The 22,373-nt window shown below is 40.8% G+C and overlaps 1 protein-coding gene across 3 annotated transcripts in view; it reads left to right on the forward strand.

Annotated features, from left to right (window-relative positions):
• Positions 1–22,373, forward strand: part of LOC146829115 (protocadherin-11 X-linked-like) — an 829,463-nt gene that overhangs the window by 227,993 nt on the left and 579,097 nt on the right. For all 3 annotated transcript variants that reach the window (XM_085607746.1, XM_085607744.1, XM_085607745.1), the window contains exon 2: positions 6,235–6,820. In XM_085607746.1, coding sequence (XP_085463872.1) covers positions 6,281–6,820 — 540 coding nt within the window. In that variant the 5' untranslated portion in view covers positions 6,235–6,280. The remainder of the gene's footprint in view (positions 1–6,234; positions 6,821–22,373) is intronic.

Here is a 22,373-nt window from a genome sequence, read left to right on the forward strand (position 1 = left end):
CTCAATGCATATCTTCAATCTCGTGGATGGATGTGAAACATCAGCGCCGACCAGCGCAGTCGATGAAAGCTTTAGTGTTAAACCCCTTTACGTTGCAGGCTCTGTGTCGATGTTAAGCCACACTGTCCGTCAACGTCTATCCATGCAGGCCATCGAGGTGATGTTGTCGGTCAGCTTCAGCGTCGGTGTCGAAGGGCAATGCTTCGGTTCCAATCAGCGTAAAATCATCAATGTGTCGATTTAGAAGCAAGAACAGCTACAGAACTCGCTTCTGAGGCCCTGGACTGGATTGGGACCTCATGCAAGGGAGGACTCACAGATGGCGGAGTCCAGCAGCAGCAGGGTTACAGAAAGTATTTGATGGCCCTGAGACTTCAAAACAGGGGACAAGCCAGGAAGCCCTTGGTGTCACTCTGGGTTCATGTGAGATAGGTCCAGTCTTTGTCCTCAGCAGGGCAGACATCATCAGGTAGCAGGGCAGATCAGCAATGAACAGTCAGTCAGACAGAGTGGTAATCCTTGTACCACAGCAGTCTTTATTCCTGGCAGAATTCTTCAAATTTCCAGTAGTGTATTGTGTTGGTAGGGTCAGAGCCCCAGTACTTATACCCAGCGGTGCCTTTGAAGTGGGGGTGACTTCGAAGCAAGCCCCTAAAGTGCACAAGTCCCCCTTTCAACCCAGCCCGACTCCAGACTATCAGTAGGGGGCAATCAGCCCTTTATGGGAAACAGTATATTGCCTATTCAGGTGTAAGTGTCAGAAACCCCTCCCTCTTTCTGCCCTCAAAGAGCTATCAAAATGTAGATAAATGCAGATGAGTTCTCTGTCAAACCCACCCTTCCCGTGTTTGTGGCTGTCTAGATGGAATGTACAAGGTGTGGCTGTCACCCATCCCAGATGTGTATTGGAGACAGGCTACAAGGCCCACACAGGAGTAAGAGCAGAGGGACGTCCACGTTCTAAAAGTGACAATTTCGTTGCGCGCGTAGCATCGCCAAATGCGATGCAGCGCGCGCAACAAAATTTGTTTTCTTAATTTTTTTTGTAACTTACCTGCAATCGGCCATATGCCGCCTTTTGCAACCCCCAACCCTGCCCCTCCTCTGCCCCACATCACCGCCCCGGTAACACGCCCTATACGGGCCGTCGCTGGCTGCCATACTTCCAAAGTGGGCCCAGTAGACTGCTACACCTCCAAAGCAGGGCCAGGAGACAGGTGGACCATGCTGGGATGTCTTCCCACTGTTTGGGGGCAGCCTTGGTGGACTTCTGGCCTGCACAAGGGTCTCCAGGAGCCGATAACGCTCCCCGCCGGTTATACCTTTAACCCTCTGAAATGTGAGCCCTGCTCTCAGTGTTTTTTGTGGAAGAGGTGGCCTTGGTAGGTGGGATTCCGATGGGTGGCAAGAAGGTTTGGTGCACGGAGAGTGTCTGGGAATGGCACACCATCCCTAAGCCCGCATGTTGCATTTCTCTTGCTGGGGTGGTCACCCACACAAAAATGCACACTACTATCAGGTTTAGAGGGGTGGGAATTGCTTCACCCATGCTTTGGTGCCTCTTTGTTTTCAATGGTGATAGCACTCTGTCACGCATTTTGCGGGACATGGAGCAATGCTCACTCCACCTTGGTGGTGAACAACAAAGAGGCCACAACCCGCACAATGTGCTGGGTGAAAAGCTATGCTACGACTAAAGGCTCACCATGCGCTCTTTGAGAAATGACTGCTAGGGCCGGACTCAGAATCCCACGACCAATCCTGGGGAAGCCATCAGTCCAAGCAGGACACTGAGGAGGAGCACCAGGCAGACAGCAGTATGCAGGCAGACCAGCCAAACAAAAACATCGGGCCAAAATGTTGATCTTTTCTGACAGCACCAGAGTGCCTGGGCAGAACAAAGTCAGGGAGCAGCTGGCAGCAGAAAAGCAATCCAGTAAGTCCTTTAGGCCACCCAGCACTTAGCAGGCTGCAGGGCAACAACAGAAGAACAGTCCAGAAGAGTCCTTTGTGGAAAGAAGCAACCCTTCTGACAGAGGTTCAGTCCCAGTTCCAAAAGTGCTCTACAAATGTGGGATCAGAGCCCCTGTACTTATAGTCAAAATGCTTTGATGTATGAGGTGACTTCGAACATTTTTAGAAGTGAACAACATCCACATTAAATCCCAGCTCTCGCTCGAGACATCAGGAGGGGATAAATAAGGCCCTTGTGTGAGGGCAGGGCCCAGCCTTTACAAATGTAAGTGTGCCACACCTCCAACTCCCCCAGCCCAGGAAGACAATTGAGTATGCAGAAGAATACAGATGCAACCCTATTACACCCAACCCTTCCTGTGTGTGATGGCTGTCTGGAAAGTATGCACAAGCCCAGCTGTCACTCTACACTAGATGTGGGTTAGAGTGAGGCTTCAAAGCACAGAGTCCTAAGCACAAAGAAATTCCCACTTTCTAAAAGGGGCATTTCTAAATTTGTAATCAAAAATCCACCTACACAAGTAAGCATGATTTCTCACTACCATTCTAAACATTCCAAAAATGGCAGAGCTACTCCTTTCAGATCAAGGATTTCCACTCAAACATTGGGGATGCCCAATATTAGCCTATGGAAGGAGCAGGCTTCACAGAAATGAGAAACCAAATAGGCTGTTTGTCACTACCTGGACATGGCACAAAATAAAGGCAAATGTCCTATCTTTTACTTACAGAGCACCCTGCCCATAGGGCTATGTAGGGCCTACCTTAGGAGTGACCTATAAAAGGAGAATTTAAGGCTTCACAATTAGTTTACAATCCAAGTCATGGTGGCAGTAAACTGTCCATGTAGGCCCTGCAGTGGCAGGCCTGAGACAGGTTTGAAAGGCTACTTCTGTGGGTGGCGCAAGCAGCGCTGCAGGCCCACTAGTAGCATTCAATTTACAGGCTCTGGGTATATGAGATACCACTGTACAAGGGACTTTCATGTAAATTAAATATGCCAAACAAGTGTAAACCAATCATACCATGTTTAACGGAGAAAGCACATGCTCTTAAGCACTGATTAGCAGTGGTAAATTGGCCAGAGTCCTAAAGCCAACAAGTAACTTAGCATTCAATCTATTGTTGGGCATTAGTAAAACGAAATCAACAATGAGTTCTTAACTGGATGTGTATGTGGTGGGAAATTAGTTAAATATGAGGGTCGATGAATAACAGCACAGGTTGTTGAATTTTAACCTCTTACCATCTTTTACGGAATGATGAAATTCTCTCAGCCAGTCCATATGCTTAGAAAGTAGAAGTTCATTATTTTATTGGTTCGCATTCTAATCCTTCCTTCTCAGTTGACTTAAAGCACTGTAGAGGAGAATGATAGCAGATGGGTAAAATGCAGTAGCAGCTGGCAGGGTATGGCGGTAGAGGGGCGGGGATAGAAAAAAAAGAATGAAATCAAAATGCCACGCACCTTTTTGCCGGCCGCTGCCTCTCCTCCGTCTTGTTCAGCTTCCTTCTTCCTGCAGTCCCAGCAGCAGGAAGCACCCGGCTCCTGGTCTCCCCTGAGCCAATCACAATGCCGCAATGCAGAGTTGTGATTGGTTTGAGTGCTGTGGTTTGGTGCTCTGACAGAGACAGTGAGACTTTGCATGTTCCTCACCAGGCTGTGTAAAGCAGCCTGGTGGGGAACATGCAAAGGTTGCATGACTGTTTGGTTAACCCAAGAGGGACGGCCAAACAGTCATGTGCACTTAGGGAGTGTGCAAACCACTCCGCCCTCTGTGCCATCAGCCCTGCCCCGCCCCACCCTAACCTAACCCCGTAGCTACAAAAATGTAAATGATACTAATGAAGTTATTATCATTTTGTTTTTGCTGCTCTGCTGTAAAAGTAGTGGGGCGACGTTCCTCTGCCTAAGCGATGGAGCTGTCCCTGGTGGGGGGAGGGGGTTATTTGTCATTACAATAATAGTCAATAGTCTACAACTTTAACAGTTTCTGGGATTTTTAGCCTATCATTGCTATGTTCTCCAGTTCCATAACTGAGGGGACTACATCAAATAACAATAACTTGATTTACTGTCTCCTTACTCCACACCACTGATAAGCTATGGGTGGACATATCTTCAGCTATGAAATATTTGCGTAAGACAAAAATTTCCTGTTTTCGTTATTCATTCTTTTTCCAAAATATGCCCTAGATTGAACTGTTCACTATGAGTGCGCATTTCCACAGGCACCCTTCTGCAGTGTGTTTCCTTTCATTTTAGTGTAGAATTAAAATCTTGGACATGATTCCTGCAGTCATCTGACAGTCGGATTTCAAGTCAATAGTCTACAACTCTAACAGTTTCTGGGATTTTTAGCCTATCCTTGCTAAGACCCAAGGGCTGGTCAGTGACTAATAAGAACCTCCTTGAGTCTTTTGTAGCCGTAGTTTTATTCTAAATACCCATTTTTGAAACAGACAAATGCTGCAAGTAAAATTGCACCTGGTCAGGGTGAATCAATAATATCACGAAATAAATCATTCAGCATCCCCTTTCAGAATTCTGTTCTGATGCTTCGGTATCAATATATCAATCCTATTAACTTCCTAAATGTGGACTTCAGAGATCTTGATCACGCCGTACTCCAGTGAATTAACTGTGGGAGGGTCTGGCATCAGTTAAAAATGTAGTCAGCGTGGATTTGGCAGGGAATTGGCAGCTTGTTTTAATTCCAAGCTGGATGACTAATTGTGACCAACTGGGATGCTGATATACTGATAAAACGAATGGATTGAAGAAGTGAACTCGTGTAGTAAGAAGCAAAATGAACCCTGTATTTTGCGAGGTAGTTTCCATTATTATTCTGCAATATGAGCTTTGATTGCTTTTAAAGTCTGGATGCTGAAAAGCCTGTTTAGTGAAATTCAAGCCCTGACATGAAGCCAATACACCGCCTCTTTCTTGATGGAAGCATCCTGCGGTATGTTGTACTTAAACTCCAGCTTAAGTTTGAAGCCCAGGTGGTTAACAAAAAATAATTTTCACTACAATCGAAACACGAACAGAAAATATTCGAAAAGATGTATGTTATCTGCTCATTCATCAGAATATTTCGAAGTTGATAGGAGAATATTGAGTGCACTTTTATATTAATATTGAATGATCATTTCAAAGTAATTCAGAAGAATGTGTTTTCTGTATCTGACAGTTGTGTTAGTTTGGCACAGTTTTGTTTTGAAATTCTATGTTTGCTTAAAAAAAGTTCCCGTGAACTAAGTTGGTGTTATCTGTCTCAGAACGTTTGTGGAAAACTGAAAAAAATCGCAGTGTATGCGTGTGTGGTGGCAAAAGATAGCTTTCCTTGCTTTGATTAAAAAAGGGTAATGCACTTTTGCATTTAAAAATTCACAGAAATCTAAACCACTTGCCTTGGTAAATTAGCAATGCGCCTTAATATGTATAATGCAACTTTGCACCATTATGGGTCAGATCTCGATCAAAATGAGTCAAGTATCTAATTGTCTTATATGTGAGCAGGTAGATGGCTTATGCACAAAGCTTCTCGGACAGGCTACTCAAGGATAAAAATGTATGCATTAAATGAGCGTATCCCTTTGCGCCTGCCACATCGGGGTCATTACAGAGCGCTATTCCATACGTGTAGTCTGATAAACGTCAATTGTTTTTGCATGTCCATATCTCACAGAATGCGTGTATTATGTTAAACCATGCAAATAGTCTTTCTTCTAAATTTACATACTCTGTAGAGTGCTTAATGTGTACAAGATGTTTTATATATATGCGGAGTCGCAGATCTACATCAAATACAACTATTTCATAGCTTCCGAAAATACATTATGATATCCTGCAGCATTAAAAATGACCTTGAATTAATGGGTTGTCAAAGTTATTTAATGACCTACTTTTTACACATTTTTTGTCCGAAATTTCACATACACTCAGTTCAACTTACTATTTTGTTCAAATGCTCCTCAATTTAAAACTATTATTTGAACATGCAGGCTGGCAATTCCATGGCAAACGTTTGTATGAGGCATCGTTGATGGACTTGTTGAGGCAGATGTGGCCCCGAATTGTATCTAAAATGTATAATCTGAGGCAATGAAGTTACAAAAGTAAAATTTTGAAACATGTTGAGGTTGCCAAATAAAAGATCCAAGAATTTTGTTTGATATTCACAGAAATGGTCACTTTTACTTTATCATATCTTATAACACCCCTTAGTAAAAATATGTATTTTCTTTATTTTGCAGCCCTCAATCTGCCGCTCTTTACAAGGACTCATTAGTCATTCTGGAGATGGACTTGCTGTCTGGAACATACATTTTGGCCGTGTTGTTGGCCTGCATAGTATTTCAGTCTGGTGCCCAGGAGAAGAATTATATTGTGCGGGAAGAACTACCAATAAATGTCTTGATTGGAAACTTGCTGAAGGACCTCGACCTGACCCTAGATCCAGATGTGCCCCTCTCAGCACCACTTGAGTTTAAACTGGTTTATAAAACTGAGGATGTTCCTCTAATACGAGTAGAGAAGAACACTGGTGAGATATTTACCACAGCAAACCGAATAGACAGAGAGAAGCTGTGCTCTGGCATCTTCACAGAAAACCAGTGCTTTTATGAGGTGGAAGTAGCAGTTTTGCCAGATGAAATATTCCGACTCGTCAAGATCCGCTTCCTGATTGAAGACATTAATGACAATGCTCCTCTTTTCCCCTCGACTGTCATCAACATCTCTATCCCTGAGAACACAGCCATCAATTCCCGCTATTCAGTCCCTTCTGCTAACGACCCTGATGTTGGGACCAACAGCATTCAGCATTATGAGCTCGAGAAGGTGAGGTTTTGAAGAACCACTATATTATTGTGTTGTGTCCCTGTGACTGTCTACCATGTGTACCGCCATTTTGCCTTAGGCTGGTTGTTCTCCAGTTCTATAACTGAGGGGACTACATCTAATAACAATAACTTGATTTACTGTCTCCTTACTCCACACCAGTGATTAGCTATGGGAGGACATGCCTTCAGCTGCAAAATGTCTACATAAGACAAGAATTTCCTGTTTTCGTTATTCATTCTTTTTCAAAAATGTGTCCTAGATTTTACTGTTCACTATGCGCATGCATTTCCACAGGCACCCTTCTGCAGTGTTTCCTTTCATTTTGCATCTGTAGAGTTTAAATCTTGAAGCGGCGTTTTGGACATGATTCCTGCAGCCATCTGACTGTCGGATTTCAAGTAGTATGCATACCAATAGCACACCATTGACGGATGAGCCAGGTTTTTATTTAAAACCTGAAGGTTGTCAGAGCCATACAACATTGCAAAAGAGAAATAATCATGTTGCATCTTTGAGCTTGTTACTACTTTATTATAATACAAACATAGGGCCTGATTCACTAAGATTGTGATGTGACTTACACCTGTAGGACTCTGATTTACCACTGAATTTCAGGAACAAATATTACTCAAGCTTGGATTATTCCTTGTTTACTCATGGAATTCAGGAGTAACCCAGGAGTAGTACAAGCATAATTCACACATACTAGCAGCAAACATTTCATAGGGAAGGGCCACCATTTCAAACTGATCCAATGCAAATCCCTCGTCGACACACAATAACTCATTGGGAACTCCACTCCACAGCAGAAACGATTTTGTGGAATCTACTCGGGTAATTTAATGCAGTTGGAAATGGAAGTGGGGAAACAGTTAGGAATAGATTCTTCCACGATCCAAGTTTTGGAGGCATTATGAACTAATTGAAAACACCCTGACTTGGTGTTTCACAAATACTTGAAGTGTAATTGGTATTATGGAATTGCGTAACTGTACAATGACCTATAAGCTGTGACATTCCATTGTGACATTTTGCCATGGAATTAGAAGTGAGTGATGCATTGCTAGTTGGTTTTGCTGGATTCACGTTGGATTTCACTGGTGGTAAAGATTGACCATTTTAGAATTTTGATGGTAAGGTTCAATACTAAGGAGGGAAATTTGCTGATGATCATAATGGATGATTTATGTGATCATTTGAGACTTGTTTATAAAATATTCGCTAACAGCTGTTGATTTTTGAGGGCGGTACGTAACATTCATAGGTAAAAGTGGACTTTAAGCATTGGAGCAAAGGTTGAGGAAGGGCAGGATTGGATCATTCTCTTTAGTGATAGTTTTGCGCAGAGGTGTGAGACTGCATTTGTTATGTCTGTTCTGTTGTGAGCTGAGTTGTTTAAGCTGGGAAAATGTGGCAGACCTTCTTAAGTTAGTCAATTTCGTTGTCATTCTTATGTTTGGACGTACATTTCGTGGCTCATTTCTTGTGGCTGGAGTGTGAAGATTTGTGATTGTGGGGAGTGCCTGATTGAATATCTCAGGTAGGAAAGAGACGACGCACAGTGTGATTAATACGTCTTAGAGGAGGATGGTTGATAGATCGCTGAAGACCCCAGAGATAATTTAGATAGACCTTGGTCAAATGACTAGTAAATAGATTTATTTCATTGCGTACAGAAAGGAATAACCAAATCATTAGTCAAGTCAGACATTGTTAGCAAGACAGCAGGTTGAGTAATTAGAGATTGCCGAAAAATTATACATTTTTGCTTTGTCTATTCGCAGAAGATGGTAGTCAAGGTACCCAAGAGAATGATTATTATAGCAAAGTCTAAGGAAAGCTGAGAAAGGCTTATTGTATATCTAATTGTCCCATACAAAACAATATTATTTGCTACTATTCTAATGAAGTATCACATTGTGTCACCGTTATGCTACATTATTAAACTATTTCCTTCTACTAGGATATTTCACTATCAATATGATTTATGTTGCTTTTCCTCTTCTAATAATTTTAACCTCTATTAATGGCCAATTAAATTTGTGAACATCAAATTGTTGTTCGCAGATAAGCAAAGTGAATTATGAGAGGAATTTTGGGCTAGATTTATTAAGGGTTTTTGCCATTTAAAATTCACGCACTAACGTGCACAGTTATTTACTTTCCAGTGCAGAAAGTAATTTACGCAAGAAAGCTGAGTTCAAGTAGCGCTTTGCTCTGCTTTGCACCAATTTGTATGAAAAGTGAGTTACTTGAATGTAACTTAAGCGGATCCGTTAAAGCACCCTTAGTCATGATGCAAAGCCCATCTTCTAAGCTAGTCAGGCAGGGATTTGAGTCAAACAATAATGGCTTTTGAAAAAGCAGGGGCTAACAAGTAGAAATGTGTTCATTTTCCCAAACACTCTATAAACATTGCATACGCTGCACTCCACAGCAAGCATCCTGTGAGTGGATTGATTAAGAACTTGTCTAAGCATGAGATGTTATTCTGGAAGGCTATGCCTCATGTACAAATCCTATTGTTAGACAGCACACACTCATCATTGCACCGTGCTGAAAAGGCTATGTGTAGAGGCAGGCAGGCTGTTTGTTCAGCAGCAGCAAGCAGTATTTAATAAGTGTGGCCCTGTACTGCTTTCTCTCTCTAGTACACCACAACATCGTTGGTTGATGCTCAGTTTTACTTTAAAAATGACCAAACCAGCTCCTTTGTATGAATTCACTGATTCTATTAATCATCCTTGTGCTATTAGATTCAGTGCTTAATTTGAGCCAGTGGTTTCCGGTGCTTAGCACCGGCACTTAATTGCCAACACTAGCCCTTGTGACACTCTGCCACAGGTGACGCTGTCTTGATAATTTAGAGATGACCACCACAACAGATAATTAGTAATTTAATATAAATTAAAAATGACTATTACCTGCTGCTCAAGCTGTTCTTATAGCTTTGGGTCCTGAAATAGTTCGAATTGTCACACTTGTATCAGTGTGAGTGTTAGTAGTTGTATAGGCACTGTCATTGGCAGTGCCTTTAGGGGCAATGGATGGTGCAAGCTGCAATGACCTGTTGACCAGAGCCCTGGCACATATTTGTTTACAAATTAAGCACTGGTTAGTTTGGAATCGTACGTATATTCTGGCTGGTATCCGCAGTAGTATGTCGACTGGTTTGATGGAACGCACAGCTATGCAAAGTTATAGTTCTTTGATTGGGAGTAAATACAGGTAAACATATTCCTGACTCCCACGCGCATTCTGGTCCTTTACATAAGTTGACGTGGAACAATATGGCATTAGAAGACAGGGTAGGAAATATGTCCAACGTCCTATCACATGTGAGCAGTTCTAGTGTGCTAACACTATCTTTTCAATTATATTAGCTTAGTTCTGTCTTAATTAAAATGTAACACCTTCTGTGTTATATGGCATTGTTAATTATCCTCGCTGAGAAACCTTTCCAATTGATATTCAGCAAATGCGCATAGAATTATGAAGCTGCACATCACAAACTGCACAATGCTGAAATATGCGGGCATCCTAAATATTTACGGCACGGTTATATCTGGTCCCAAACTACATATTTTACCAGAGTAACAAACGTACTGACAAGGGTAAAGAAACAGACTTTAATGGTATTCATGGAAAAAATAAAATGACACTTGCACTCCTGATCCTGTGTGTGCATAGTGTAGGGACTGAATACAATAGCAGGGTTATGGTAAGGACATTTGAACAGTTTTCATTCAACATGTAGGTAGACTTAGCATACCTGTCCAATAAATTATTCGGGTGAGATGTTGTTTCGGCCTCACTACACACTGCCTGTGAAAAGTGATGGCTGAGTGGGTGTGCACACGTTTTGAATGGCTCTTCCCTGGCCACTCAGCTGACTCCACCCTGCCAAACGTCACCATTAGCAAGAAAGAAAGAAAATGACGAATACTTCCTTTATGTTTAACGTATTTGTTTAGTAGGGCCTTATAATGCAGTTGCACTGAGGTGACATCAGCGATATTTGCGACTTACACGTATGCAAATCATATAAAATATTTACATAAAACATATGCCAAATAAAAACGGAACTACACTTACCATTTCCATAAACGATTTCATACACAGTAAGTTATGAGTGACAGACTTGGAAGCAGGGGGGCCCCAGAACATGTAACGCTATCAAATACTTATGATAGAGGCAGGCAAGATGTATGTTTGAGCGTTTTCCTGGAGTTCCAGCAGCAGAACTCGGCTCATGCTATAGGTGAACTGTAGTCTCAAAAGTTGTCTGTAGCGCTAGTAAAATTGTTTACCCGATGCGAATTTTCTTTTCAAGATGCAACGTTTTCAACCTATGCAAGGGAGCACAGCTAATGCACGCCTCCATAAGAGCCACGCCTCAAAAAGTCCTTGGCGAATCAAGATTTCATCAATAAACACATGCATGCATTAGGCTCATCTTGTAAGATGCTATTTAAGTTATTTATGTTTCAACATATATTTATGAAAATTCTGAATTGTATCATTTAACATTTATCATTATGACAGCTGTGTCTAAATTCTGTTCGGGATCATGAAATATCACACTCTTAAACTCTCCTGATCAAAGAACATTGCACCATGCTTTATACTGAGCCAAACAAATTCCAGTGTAAAACCACCCAATGCAACTTTAAGTTTTAACTTTAAATGAACATTATATTATGCCATGGTTTAAACTCCATGACGGATGGAGCATGGTCTCTTTTGTCCCGGACAGTAAATACACAGCAGGTCCATATACTTTGACGGACACCAAGAGTTCATTGGCACGAGAGAAACTGAAGAAAGGATAAACACTTTGCTTAATATACACAGATTTCCACAACAGATTTCCACAACAGATTTCCACAACAGCCTAACCCCTCTACTCATAAGTGGAGTACAGGCGTATGAGGCTGTTACATGAAGAAACTCCAAACTTTCCAAATGTAATAACCTTAGCTAAGTTTGCACATTTTTTAGAAAAGGACCAAAAGGGGCCTTTATAATCACAGAAACGGTGCTGCTGCTATTCTGGGTACAGAGAATTACTCTTTATAGTGTCTTTGCGCCTGCTGGATCGACTTCAAACACCACCTCGCGGCCTGACTTCCCTGAGCTGGCCTTCTGCCAGTGCAGAATGGGAAGAGGTGCTTTCTGTGCAGCGGGTTTTGTACCTCTCTTCCTGCCACTGAGGGCCAGGGCAGCACTGTATGACAGCATGGAAATACATTTGACTGCTATGGACCTTCTGCTGCACACACTGGGTAGGTGACCAAAAACTTCTCTCGTTATTTTTGTCAGGATCTGTGCTTTTCTTCAAACGTTTTCTTGCTTCCCCTGAATATTTGGGCAAAGTTTTCACTTCGATCAATCTCAAAGCAAGGAGATCAGAAACACTAATGGGCCTCGAAATCTTTTTTAGGAAGCTTGGCTGAGCTCACCTTGCAATATGTGTTGGTTGACATGTTCCAACATCAATCAAAATGCATGTTAAGTGGCAAACAACATAGGTCCAGATAATGGCATATATAGAAAGTTGTAAACATGTATCAATTAAATACAAAAAAAACCTTGGAAAGAGTAGGAAGTAAGATAGAAATTAAGTCAAACATCCTATAGAAATTAGAGTAAGGCCCATGAATTATGGTTTGTTACAGGCAGTACTCTATATGAGATTTTATGCTGATACTATTTCCCTCAATATTTTTTACATCTATTTATGGATTTAAAATGTAAAGCATAAACATTGCATAATGTTTAAAAGTATTCATCATTGCAACTGATAAACATTTTTTTAAACTGGCTTAACCAAGAGCATTGTTGATCTTGTGCTTTAAACATGTTTAAAACTGTACAGCTGCATTAATAACAAAGACTGAACATTGAAGTTGTGTCTACTTTTTTAATTCATAAAAAATGTTGATCCACTTCTTTGTCTGCTAGGATGATTATGGGAGAGAATTTACAGCAGTCAGGTACTGAAATACTTTCATAAGGAGGTCACTTAGACAATGGTGGAGTGTGTGAACCACCGTAAAAATCAAAGTTCATCAGTCCTGCAATGTCATTATTCCTCCATCTTTAATAGAGGGTGGTAAATCTCAGAGTTAGCCGTGGGGGAGCCTCTGCCAAGACAAACCTTTGAATTTGTTGCTCATTCCCCATGGGTCACCAGTTCAGAATGATGGTCAGTCTAGCCCTTTTAGAAGAGGGGTGACTACCTCTAGATTTCCCTTTCCGAGGCAGCACACCACACATAGCAGTCCCAGGCAGGACAGCCAATTAATGGGTTCACGTGCAGGGAGACATGTCACTCCCAAGATCTTTAAAAATGGCAGACATTCATCTGACAGAGTAGAGACGGCAATGATCCCCACTGACATGGGGGGCAGCAGGCCCTAAGTCTGTTAATGGGATTGGACAAAATAACATACATGGATCAAGCTGGGGCCATACAGAGAATGAGCTCTTTAAAGAGTTAACTTCTCACTTGGCACACATAATAAGTAGGCAGAAGCAAGAAAAGAATTATACACAAAGTGAGATTCTTCACTTTGGGTGGGCCCAGAAGTTCGCTGAAACAAAAAGACGTAGGTGAGTAAAGGCAGTGATAGAATCTTAAGTCGGGTGCAACTGCAAGGTCCTCAATTTTGATTATTTTTCTTAGAGTGTCTGCTAGTCACAGAGAAGTGCAATTATGTAAGCCACTAAAATCTAGCCAGAGTCATCATTGGATTTTTTGAAAATGGAAAATTACATAATTTTAATGTATGTTTAGCTGGTTAGAACCTGAATGTGAAAATAGTTTTATGATTTCATATTGGCTGAAATGCTCTGATGGAGTAACTAGGTTTCCACTTAGAAAAACCATTAGATGGTAAAAAACATGTAGGAAATTGGGTTTTGACTGAGGGGAGTAAAGCCCTTATCAAAAACAACCACAATCCCTGTCAGAGTGAACCACAAAAGTCACTAAATTAACCTGCACTTAACCCTCTGATATCTTGGCATATAAGGCAATGTGTAATGTTTGTAAGCAGCACGCAAACAGTAATAAAGTGAAAAAACAACATAAGAACAATCCTACACCAATCTAGAATAATAAACTACATCTTCATAAATAAAATGATACCAGAATGACAAAAATTCCAATCAGTGGAACTGGTGATATTGGATTTAAAACCTTTTGATGAAAGTAGCGCCAAGAAGCAGAAAGTACTCACTGGATGGACTTATTGGGTCGCACTGGACTGGGACAAACACACATGTTCTGGCTGACCATGATGGCGAGCAGGCCGGGCACAGGACCAAGTTTCTCTCTCTGAGTACTGTACCTTATGTCCTTGATGAGAGATCTATTCAACGTTACTTTGCGCCTTGCAGCGTCCAGTGTTTGTTCCGATGCGGGCTATGTGGTGTGGCTTTGTGGGACTCTGCATTGTTCTGTGTTGGTTCCAATGAAGTTTTCTGCTGTGTAGTGTTGCTGTGCCGGGCTTTGCATTGCTCAGCATTGGTTCTGATGAAGCTTTCAGGTGTGCAGCAAAGTTTCTTAGGATTTCGCATCACTCAGCATCAGTTTTGATGAGGCTTGCAGCTGTGCAGCAAGGCTTTGCAGAGTTTCATGTTACTTGGCATCAGTTTCAATTAAGCTTTTAGCTGTGTGGCGAGACTTTGCAGGAGTTTACGTTGCTTCACACTAGATTTGGTGGAATCTTCAGTCAGGCAATTGAGAGTTCCCTCTGATGGCAGCCAAGGGTCTTGACCTGGGGAGGCACCTCTTGAGGATCAGGGACTCCCTCAAGCAGAGGTCAGCAGGGCTGAGGCAGGTCCAGTTGCACATCCAGGTTTGTCCAGTTCAGCAGGTTAGCTGGGCAGTTGCAGGGAGGACTTTGGAGCTTGTTGTGTCCCTGTACCTCAGAATAGGAGGCCTGCCAGCTAACTCTTGGAGTCACTCTGGTGGTCCTGGATTCAAGGAGTTGGTCCGGCTTCCATCCTCAAACCGCATAACAGTTCTTATTCTGAGTCTTCCACAGGTCCAGAAGTGATCTGTTCAAGAGTTCCAATATTCATATCTGGTGCCAGCCCTTGAAGCAGGTGAAACTCCTGGACCACTCCCACATATTGCAAGCTCCTTTCTTCCCCAGCCTAGCTCCAAATGTTCTTGGTTGACAATAGGCTGGTGTCAAGTTCCTTTGTGTGTGTGTGAAGGTAGCCCTTTGAAATGTAATTGTGGCTGGGAGCAGACTTCTCCCAACTATCCTGGAAGGATGGCTCATCTTTGTCTCACTTTTTGGGAGTAATACACAAACACTAACTGCAAACTATACCGTCACGTGACCCACAACACAGACTACAGGAATGAAATGGTCAGGACAAAAACATGCCAACTTTCTAAGAGTGAAAGTTTTAGAACTGTGACTTAAATTTTGACTATACCATTAAAGAGGGTCTTGAATTACAGTTCATTTGAGTGTAAACATGACATTCCTATCTGCTTCCCAACAAACGTTATGAATTCTTAAATGCAAAAAGATAACCTAATGATTTCCTAAGGGAGAGACAGGCCTTCCAGTAGTGAATAACTACTTTAGGAGTTTTTTACTACTAGGACATGTAAACTTAAACCAACATAGCCTACATTTTAAATCCTTAGGGCCTAACTTAGGCCCTAAGGATTTATTAAAAAGGAAAGTTTAGGCCTGGCAAAAGGTACATTTTGCCAGGTCAAAATAGCAGTTTAAAACTGCACTTCTGTTTCTGAATAATCTTAACACCAAGTCGTAATATGAGGAAAGAAGACAGTAAGTAGGTGTTTTCAGGCAATGACTAGGATATGAGACATCATACCTCTGATACAGAAGTTCCTGATACTGACAGACATATGTTGCAGAGAGGTCAGGGGTCACAGGACTCAAAGTATTTCAGGAACAGATAGGTCTTAAGTCATTTTCTTAATTTTAGCAATTTGATGAGTTAAGGCCTGAAAGTTACGATACAGAGCTACCTAGGACATCCAAGCACCTAGTGCTCAGTTGGAAGACTAGTTTAATAATGTTAATAATGAGAAGGAAGGCTTAAGAGCTATGGAGACTCCTGCCGCTTCAAGGCACAGGTGTGTGATGCCCCGCCCACTACAAAGGAGACGGCAGTGACGGCCGGAATGGTGGATTGCTCCGAGACACGGAGAATGCGGAGCCGCTGACGGGACTTTTTCCGGTCTGGAGAGTCGGGAAATAGATAACGCAAGCCGAGTGCTGGTGTTAGGAGCTGGAGAGTTTTAACCGGAGTATAATTGTTATTACAGCTTGGATTTATTGAGATTGAATTTCTCAAGACTTAAGGCGACATAAGTATTTTAAAAAACTGCTGGAGGTTTGAGGCTGCTGGTGAGCGCTGCCAGGTGCTGTCCGTGTTTGGTAAGAGCGTAATTGCATTGTACAGCCTAAATTTATATTTTCTGCTTGAGTCACTCTAGGCGCAAAGGGTGCAAAAGGTGCAGAAGGTTGCAAAAGGGGATGTATGACGTTACAACGCATACATTTACATCGCGGTACATTACATCGCGGTCTGGTACAATCTAAAGGTGCACAAACTCTGGCAAAAGACTCAGCCCGGATTAATCGCTCCGGACCAGATTCAAGCTCGGAGAGCTCTATAGAAGAGCTGGTTGAGCCACAGTTTGAGCTACAGCTGCAGCAAGGAGGAAGGGACGATGGTCCTAATAAAGGGGAAGAAAGCCAGTTAAGTGAGCTGAGTGAGACCACGCCTGGAACTATTAAGACACAATTAAAATTTTCCAAAGATTTTACCTTATTTATTAAGAAAAGCACCCAGTCGCTAGCCAGCCAAGCCACCGAAGACTTAGAACATCTAAGTACAGCATTGCCAGTAACTTCAGTGGAAGAATCAGCAGGAACTTCTTTCGAAAGGTTAAATATTTCTCTACCTCTCCAGGTTTCAACAATATCTCCAGTACCTTTAATATCCTCATATCCTGAGGGGGATAAATTGTTGAGCCCTCAGGCAAGTCCATCGGCCTCATTTACTCAGCATTTATCCCCCTAGCAGGTTGCTAAGGTAGTAACCATCTCGGAGCAGTCTCAAGAGAGCGAGAAGAAGCTCAGGAGTTACTGAGTGAGATTACTACTGCAAGATGAATCTGTGTTATATTGAAGTTGTACAATCTGTCGTTTTTTGATTTTTGATTTATGTTCACTGGGGTATTTAGGAGTTTAATATTGCACGATGAATCTTTGTTGCATTGAAGTAGTGCAAATTGTCTTATTTTTAGATATGGGTCTGCTGAGATATCTAGGCCTCCTCTGTTGTATGGGTTCGGGTAGACAACCTAGGGTGCAGTTACAGGGCACCCCATTTCAGGGGAGGGAGAAATGTGGGAAGAGGGGCAGGAAGGGTCGACCACATTTCTGGGGGAGGGGTCTTTTTACGTGCAGATCCATGGCACCCTTAAAAATAGTAGGGGGAGCAAGATGTGGTTAGTGTGGTGGTGCACCTCTCCAGAGGGTTGGGTTGAGAATGAGAGGGGGGATTTAGGGAGTGTATAAATTCAGGAAAAAATTTACAGCAAAAGAAAAATGTGGACTCGATTTTACAGATTTGGTTTATTTTGATGCAGGCCATGGTAATAGGGATTGTTCAGTTTTATAGATAAAATGTTTAAATGCAGAATGTGAAAATTGTATCTTGTAATGTAAATGGATTACTTAATCCACGTAAAAGAGTTGCTTTTTTAAACTGGATTATGTCACTTTCCACTGATATTGTGTTTCTATAGGAAACTCATTTTGGATCTGATAACCCAAAGATAGTATTTCCTAAAAGGTATTCACAGGCATTATTATCTTCTGCCAAGTTAGCCGTTAGAGGGGTTGGGATTCTACTTACGGATACACTTGATTGGCAAGTCAAAGATGTCCAGCGAGATGGGAAAGGTAGATGGCTGTGGGTAAAGGTTAAACTGCAAGAAACATTGCTGAATTTGGTAAATTATTATGGTCCTGTTGAGGACGATACCTCAGCACTTGTCCAAATTTATCAATTAGTAATAGGTATGGAAGGCCTCGTAGTTTTGGGCGGTGATTTTAACTTTATTCAGAATCTAACCTTGGATTCATCAAATAAAGCGAAGTGTCAATTGAAACCTAAAACCGCAAAAATAATTAACAGCCTGACAAAAGACTTTTCGTTAGTGGATCCCTGGAGACTAGCTAATCCCTCTCTCTCGCAATACACCTGCTATTCTGGCAGATTCAGATCAGCCTTATGTTTGGATTATTTTCTAGACGATAAAACAGCTGTTGGGGGACCAGTAGAAATAGTAACCAACTCATTTTCAGACCACTCTCTAGTCTCTTTTTCTTTATTATTAAATAAGAAAGTGAAAAATAGACCTAGATGGCAATTTGATAAAACTCTTTTACAAGATATGACCTGGCTAATAGCAACTAGACAGTTTATCAAGGAGTTTCTTCAAAATAATTTAAATACGGCTCCTTTATTCTCGGTATGGGAGGCCTTTAAAGCCACTTTTAGAGGCCAGGTTATCTCTTATAAAGCAAGAATTAATAAGCCACGGAGACAAGATTACTACACTTCAAACCGCTGTGGAAGAGGCTAGACGAAAGATAACCCTTACTGATTCCTCAGCGCCCATAATAAAAGCACAGTAACAAGGGTTAGCTATAGCAATGGAAAATCTGAAAGATTTTTTCTTAACTGAGGAAATTGCAGGAAGTACGGCTTACCAACAAAAATTATATGAGGAGAGCCAGCAGATTGGCAGATTTCTGGCTTGGTCCACGAAATCACAAAAAGCTGCACAATTAATCTCTCAAATAAAAAATCCAGTAACTGGTCTCCTAGTAGAGGATAAGCAGGGTATCGGCGAGGTGTTTAGTTCACATATTATGCATATCTATGGAGAAACGCAAGGGGTGGATGAGGCAGATCTTGAGAGATATTTTGATTCACTGTTATGTTATGTTATGTTATGTTAGCCGGATTTGTATACCGCACAGCTGCCCCAGCAAAGGGGCGTACTGGAGCTACTGTTGTTATTACAGCAATTTTCAGAAGCACTGAGCTCTCAAATTCAAATTTTTTAAGCACAGGAAGTATTAAAAAGTATGGCGAATGCCAAAACTAGTGGAGCAGACGGGATGCCCATAGAAATTTATAAGATATTTCAGACTGAATTGCTTCCTTTTTTGGTAAATTTGTTTAATGAAATTAAGGATGGCATCGATACTCCTAAAAGTTTCAAGGAATCGGTAGTAATAGTTTTTCTTAAAAAGTATAAGGACCCTGCCGACCCAAGTTCCTACCGGCCTATCATTCTGTTAAATACAGATTATAAATTTCTAATGAAAATTTGGGGAAAAAGGATAGCTCCCTGTGCACAAAAGCTGGTCCATAATGATCAAAACGGTTTTCTTCCTGGACGTTTAATGGCATCAAATACTTATTTTTTAATGCAAGCCATTGATTACTTTTCGATTAACCAGACAGATGCAGTGATTATGATGATGGACACTGAAAAAGCTTTTGATTTGGTAGATTGGAGTGCGTTCTTTTTTATTTTATCAAAGTTTGGTTTTCTTCAACAACGTATACAGATGCTAATAAAAATATATAGAGGGGCAGAAGCTACAATAATGATTAATGGCTTAGTAAATGGAAAGGTTACTATCAACCGAGGCACCCGTCAGGGATGCCTGTTGTCCCCTCTCTTATTTTCACTGTTTATTGAACTCCTAGCCAAGAAGATCCGGAAGAACATATGTATCGTCCCTCCTATAGATGGAATGTCAAAGATTAAGTTATATGCAGACGATATTATTTTATATCTGAAGGCAGGGGCAGATAACTTACAGAATGCATTAGATGAAATTCAAAATTTTACACACGTTGGAAGATATAAAGTCAACCATGCAAAAACTGAAATAAATTTTTGCATTTAATACGACTCCTTTGGATTTTCCAGCTGCCATCTATTTAAAACTGATGCACCCAATTAGATATCTGGAAATTTATGTCACTAATGATTTTAGGCAATTATTCTCTTTGAATTATGCTAGATTGCTTTCGAAAATCAAAGGCTATTTGATAATTGGTTGTTGCTGCAACTGTCTTTAGTGGGAAGGGTTTCAATGGTTAAAATGACGGTACTTCCATTATTTTTGGTTATATTTATTAATCTGCCTATGAAAATCCGGAGTTATTATTTCAAGGAACTCGATCAATTAATAAGGAAGTTTGTTTTGAATAATAAACAACCTAGGGTTAAGTTTTCTGTATTGCAACTTGATGTAAATTCAGGAGGAATGGCACTTCCACATTTTTTAACATGCTATCAGGCTTCTTTACATAATTTGTTTTCTCAATTGGGTAAAGAAAATTCTGTTTTCGTTTATTTTTTTGGTACATATGTTGAATAAAGTGCCATCAGACTTCCAGCTTTTCTACGTCTGGCAAAACTTCCTAAAAAAACGCGTTATAAGACTATTTTTACTCTGGTTGACAGAATGCAGACATTTGTTAAATCACCGAATATCCCTTTATTTCACGCTTATACGCCAATACAGAATGGGGCAGTAGGAGGTCTTAAACTTTCTGGTAAGCTTTTTCAGGACTGGCAAGAACTAGGCTATCTCCAGCTTTGGGATTTTTATAATCTTGATTCCTTAATTACTTGGGAAACAGTTTCTTTTCAGGCCACTACACCAAATACTGCACTGGCCTTGAGCTTTGCACAGATATCTAATTTCCTTAAAAACAATTACGCAATTCTAGATGAGACAACAAGGCCAATTGTCAGGCACATAGTAAATAAAATGGTAGGGGTTGGCTGCTGGTATCAGTTACTTAATCAAAAAGCCAACTCAGAAGAGGTCCTGATAAAAGAGCTTCAAACAATTCATTCAGAGACAGGCTGCAAGTTTAATACCAAAGAATGGATTCAGCCTAATGAACTAGCGAATAAAGCTCTCAGGGGGGCCAACTTGAATTTTTTATCTAGATGGTTATTATATTTTACTCCTTTTAAACTGTCTAAAATGTTTTAAACCTGCCCAAATAAATGTTTTTGTTGTAATAGAGAGGGGGAAGGGGGATGGTTACATTTTTTTTTTTAATGTAATGATTTACAATATTTCTGGAAGAGGGATTTTGAGGAAATATCTATGATTTTATCTTTAAAAAAAACAGCAATATTTTATATTAATTGCTATTGCAGTTGCCAGATCACTTGTTCTGCAAAACTGGAGAACCAGCTTATAACCTAGCATTGAACATTGGTTTAATAAAATGATTAGGACGTTTAAACTTGAAGAGGCCTATGCCAAACGTATTGGAGCGGTAGTAAGATTTAAAGGTATATGGCACTCTTTTTTTCCTTATGGGCTCATTGCCGAAGCCCGATGATTATGAACTAGTTAATATACAATTTATATTTGCACATAGCACTTTGTAGAAACTAGGGTATTTCTTAAAAATAAAAAAATTAAAATAGGCACATGGCACTTTCTATTTATGCACTTTGCACTTTATATATATATATTTTTTTTAATAGTTTAGGTAGGATATTTTTAACCTAGGACTGTGGGAGCCTGATCCTTTATCAGCTGCTATTTGAAAATGTAATGTGAAATGCTCTGTATAAATTGTTGAACATGCTTGTTTAATTTATTGGTCTTGCTACATGTTATGTAAATCGATATGTAAAATATTTGCTTTACTTATTTGTTTTTCCTGTTCTAATAAAAATTATTTAAAAATAAGAAATTAAAAAAAGAGAAAGAAGTATTCCCCTGTTCCTGTTGTTATCTCAGGTGCTTGGACTTGGAGACCTGAATTGGAACTTCCTTTTCAGATTTCAGCAAATATTTTAAGCTGCTTGATTAGGCGTCTTTACACCGTGTTCAAGAAAAGCAGTTCACAAATGTAACCGGGGAGGTGCCTCCTTTACTCCATTAGATAGAACCTGTTAGAAATGGGGGACCTTGCATCAAGTCAGGGTAATGGGAATACACTCCTAAAATAACCCCTGCTCACCGCCTTGGTAGCTTGGCACGAGCAGAAATGCTTATCTCTGAGGCAGTGTGTAAAGCATTTGTGAACACATACAATAATACAGTGAAAACACTACAAATGGACGTCACACCAGTTTAGAAAAATAAGTAATCTTTATCTAAACCAAAACAAGACCAAAACAACAAAAAGTCACAATACAGTAATAAAAATATGACTTTCAGATGGTAGAAATAGTTCAGTTCAAAGCAAATTGCAGGTGCAACACTTTTCACACAAAGTAACTTGGATACTTCGCACACACAAACAAAAAGGGCCACAGGTAAGAATATGCGTTGGTTCCTTACACTCAGGGAAGGTGATGCGTCGATTCTTTGGTTTTGGGGAGGTGATGCGTTGGTTCCTTACTGCGTGGGAAGGTGATGTATTGGTTTCTTACTGCGTCCCCCAACGATGCGACAGACTTGGTGCCACAATGCGA

The sequence above is a fragment of the Triturus cristatus genome, chromosome 5_2 (genome assembly GCF_964204655.1).
Source record: "Triturus cristatus chromosome 5_2, aTriCri1.1, whole genome shotgun sequence".
Taxonomy (NCBI): Eukaryota; Metazoa; Chordata; class Amphibia; order Caudata; family Salamandridae; genus Triturus; species Triturus cristatus.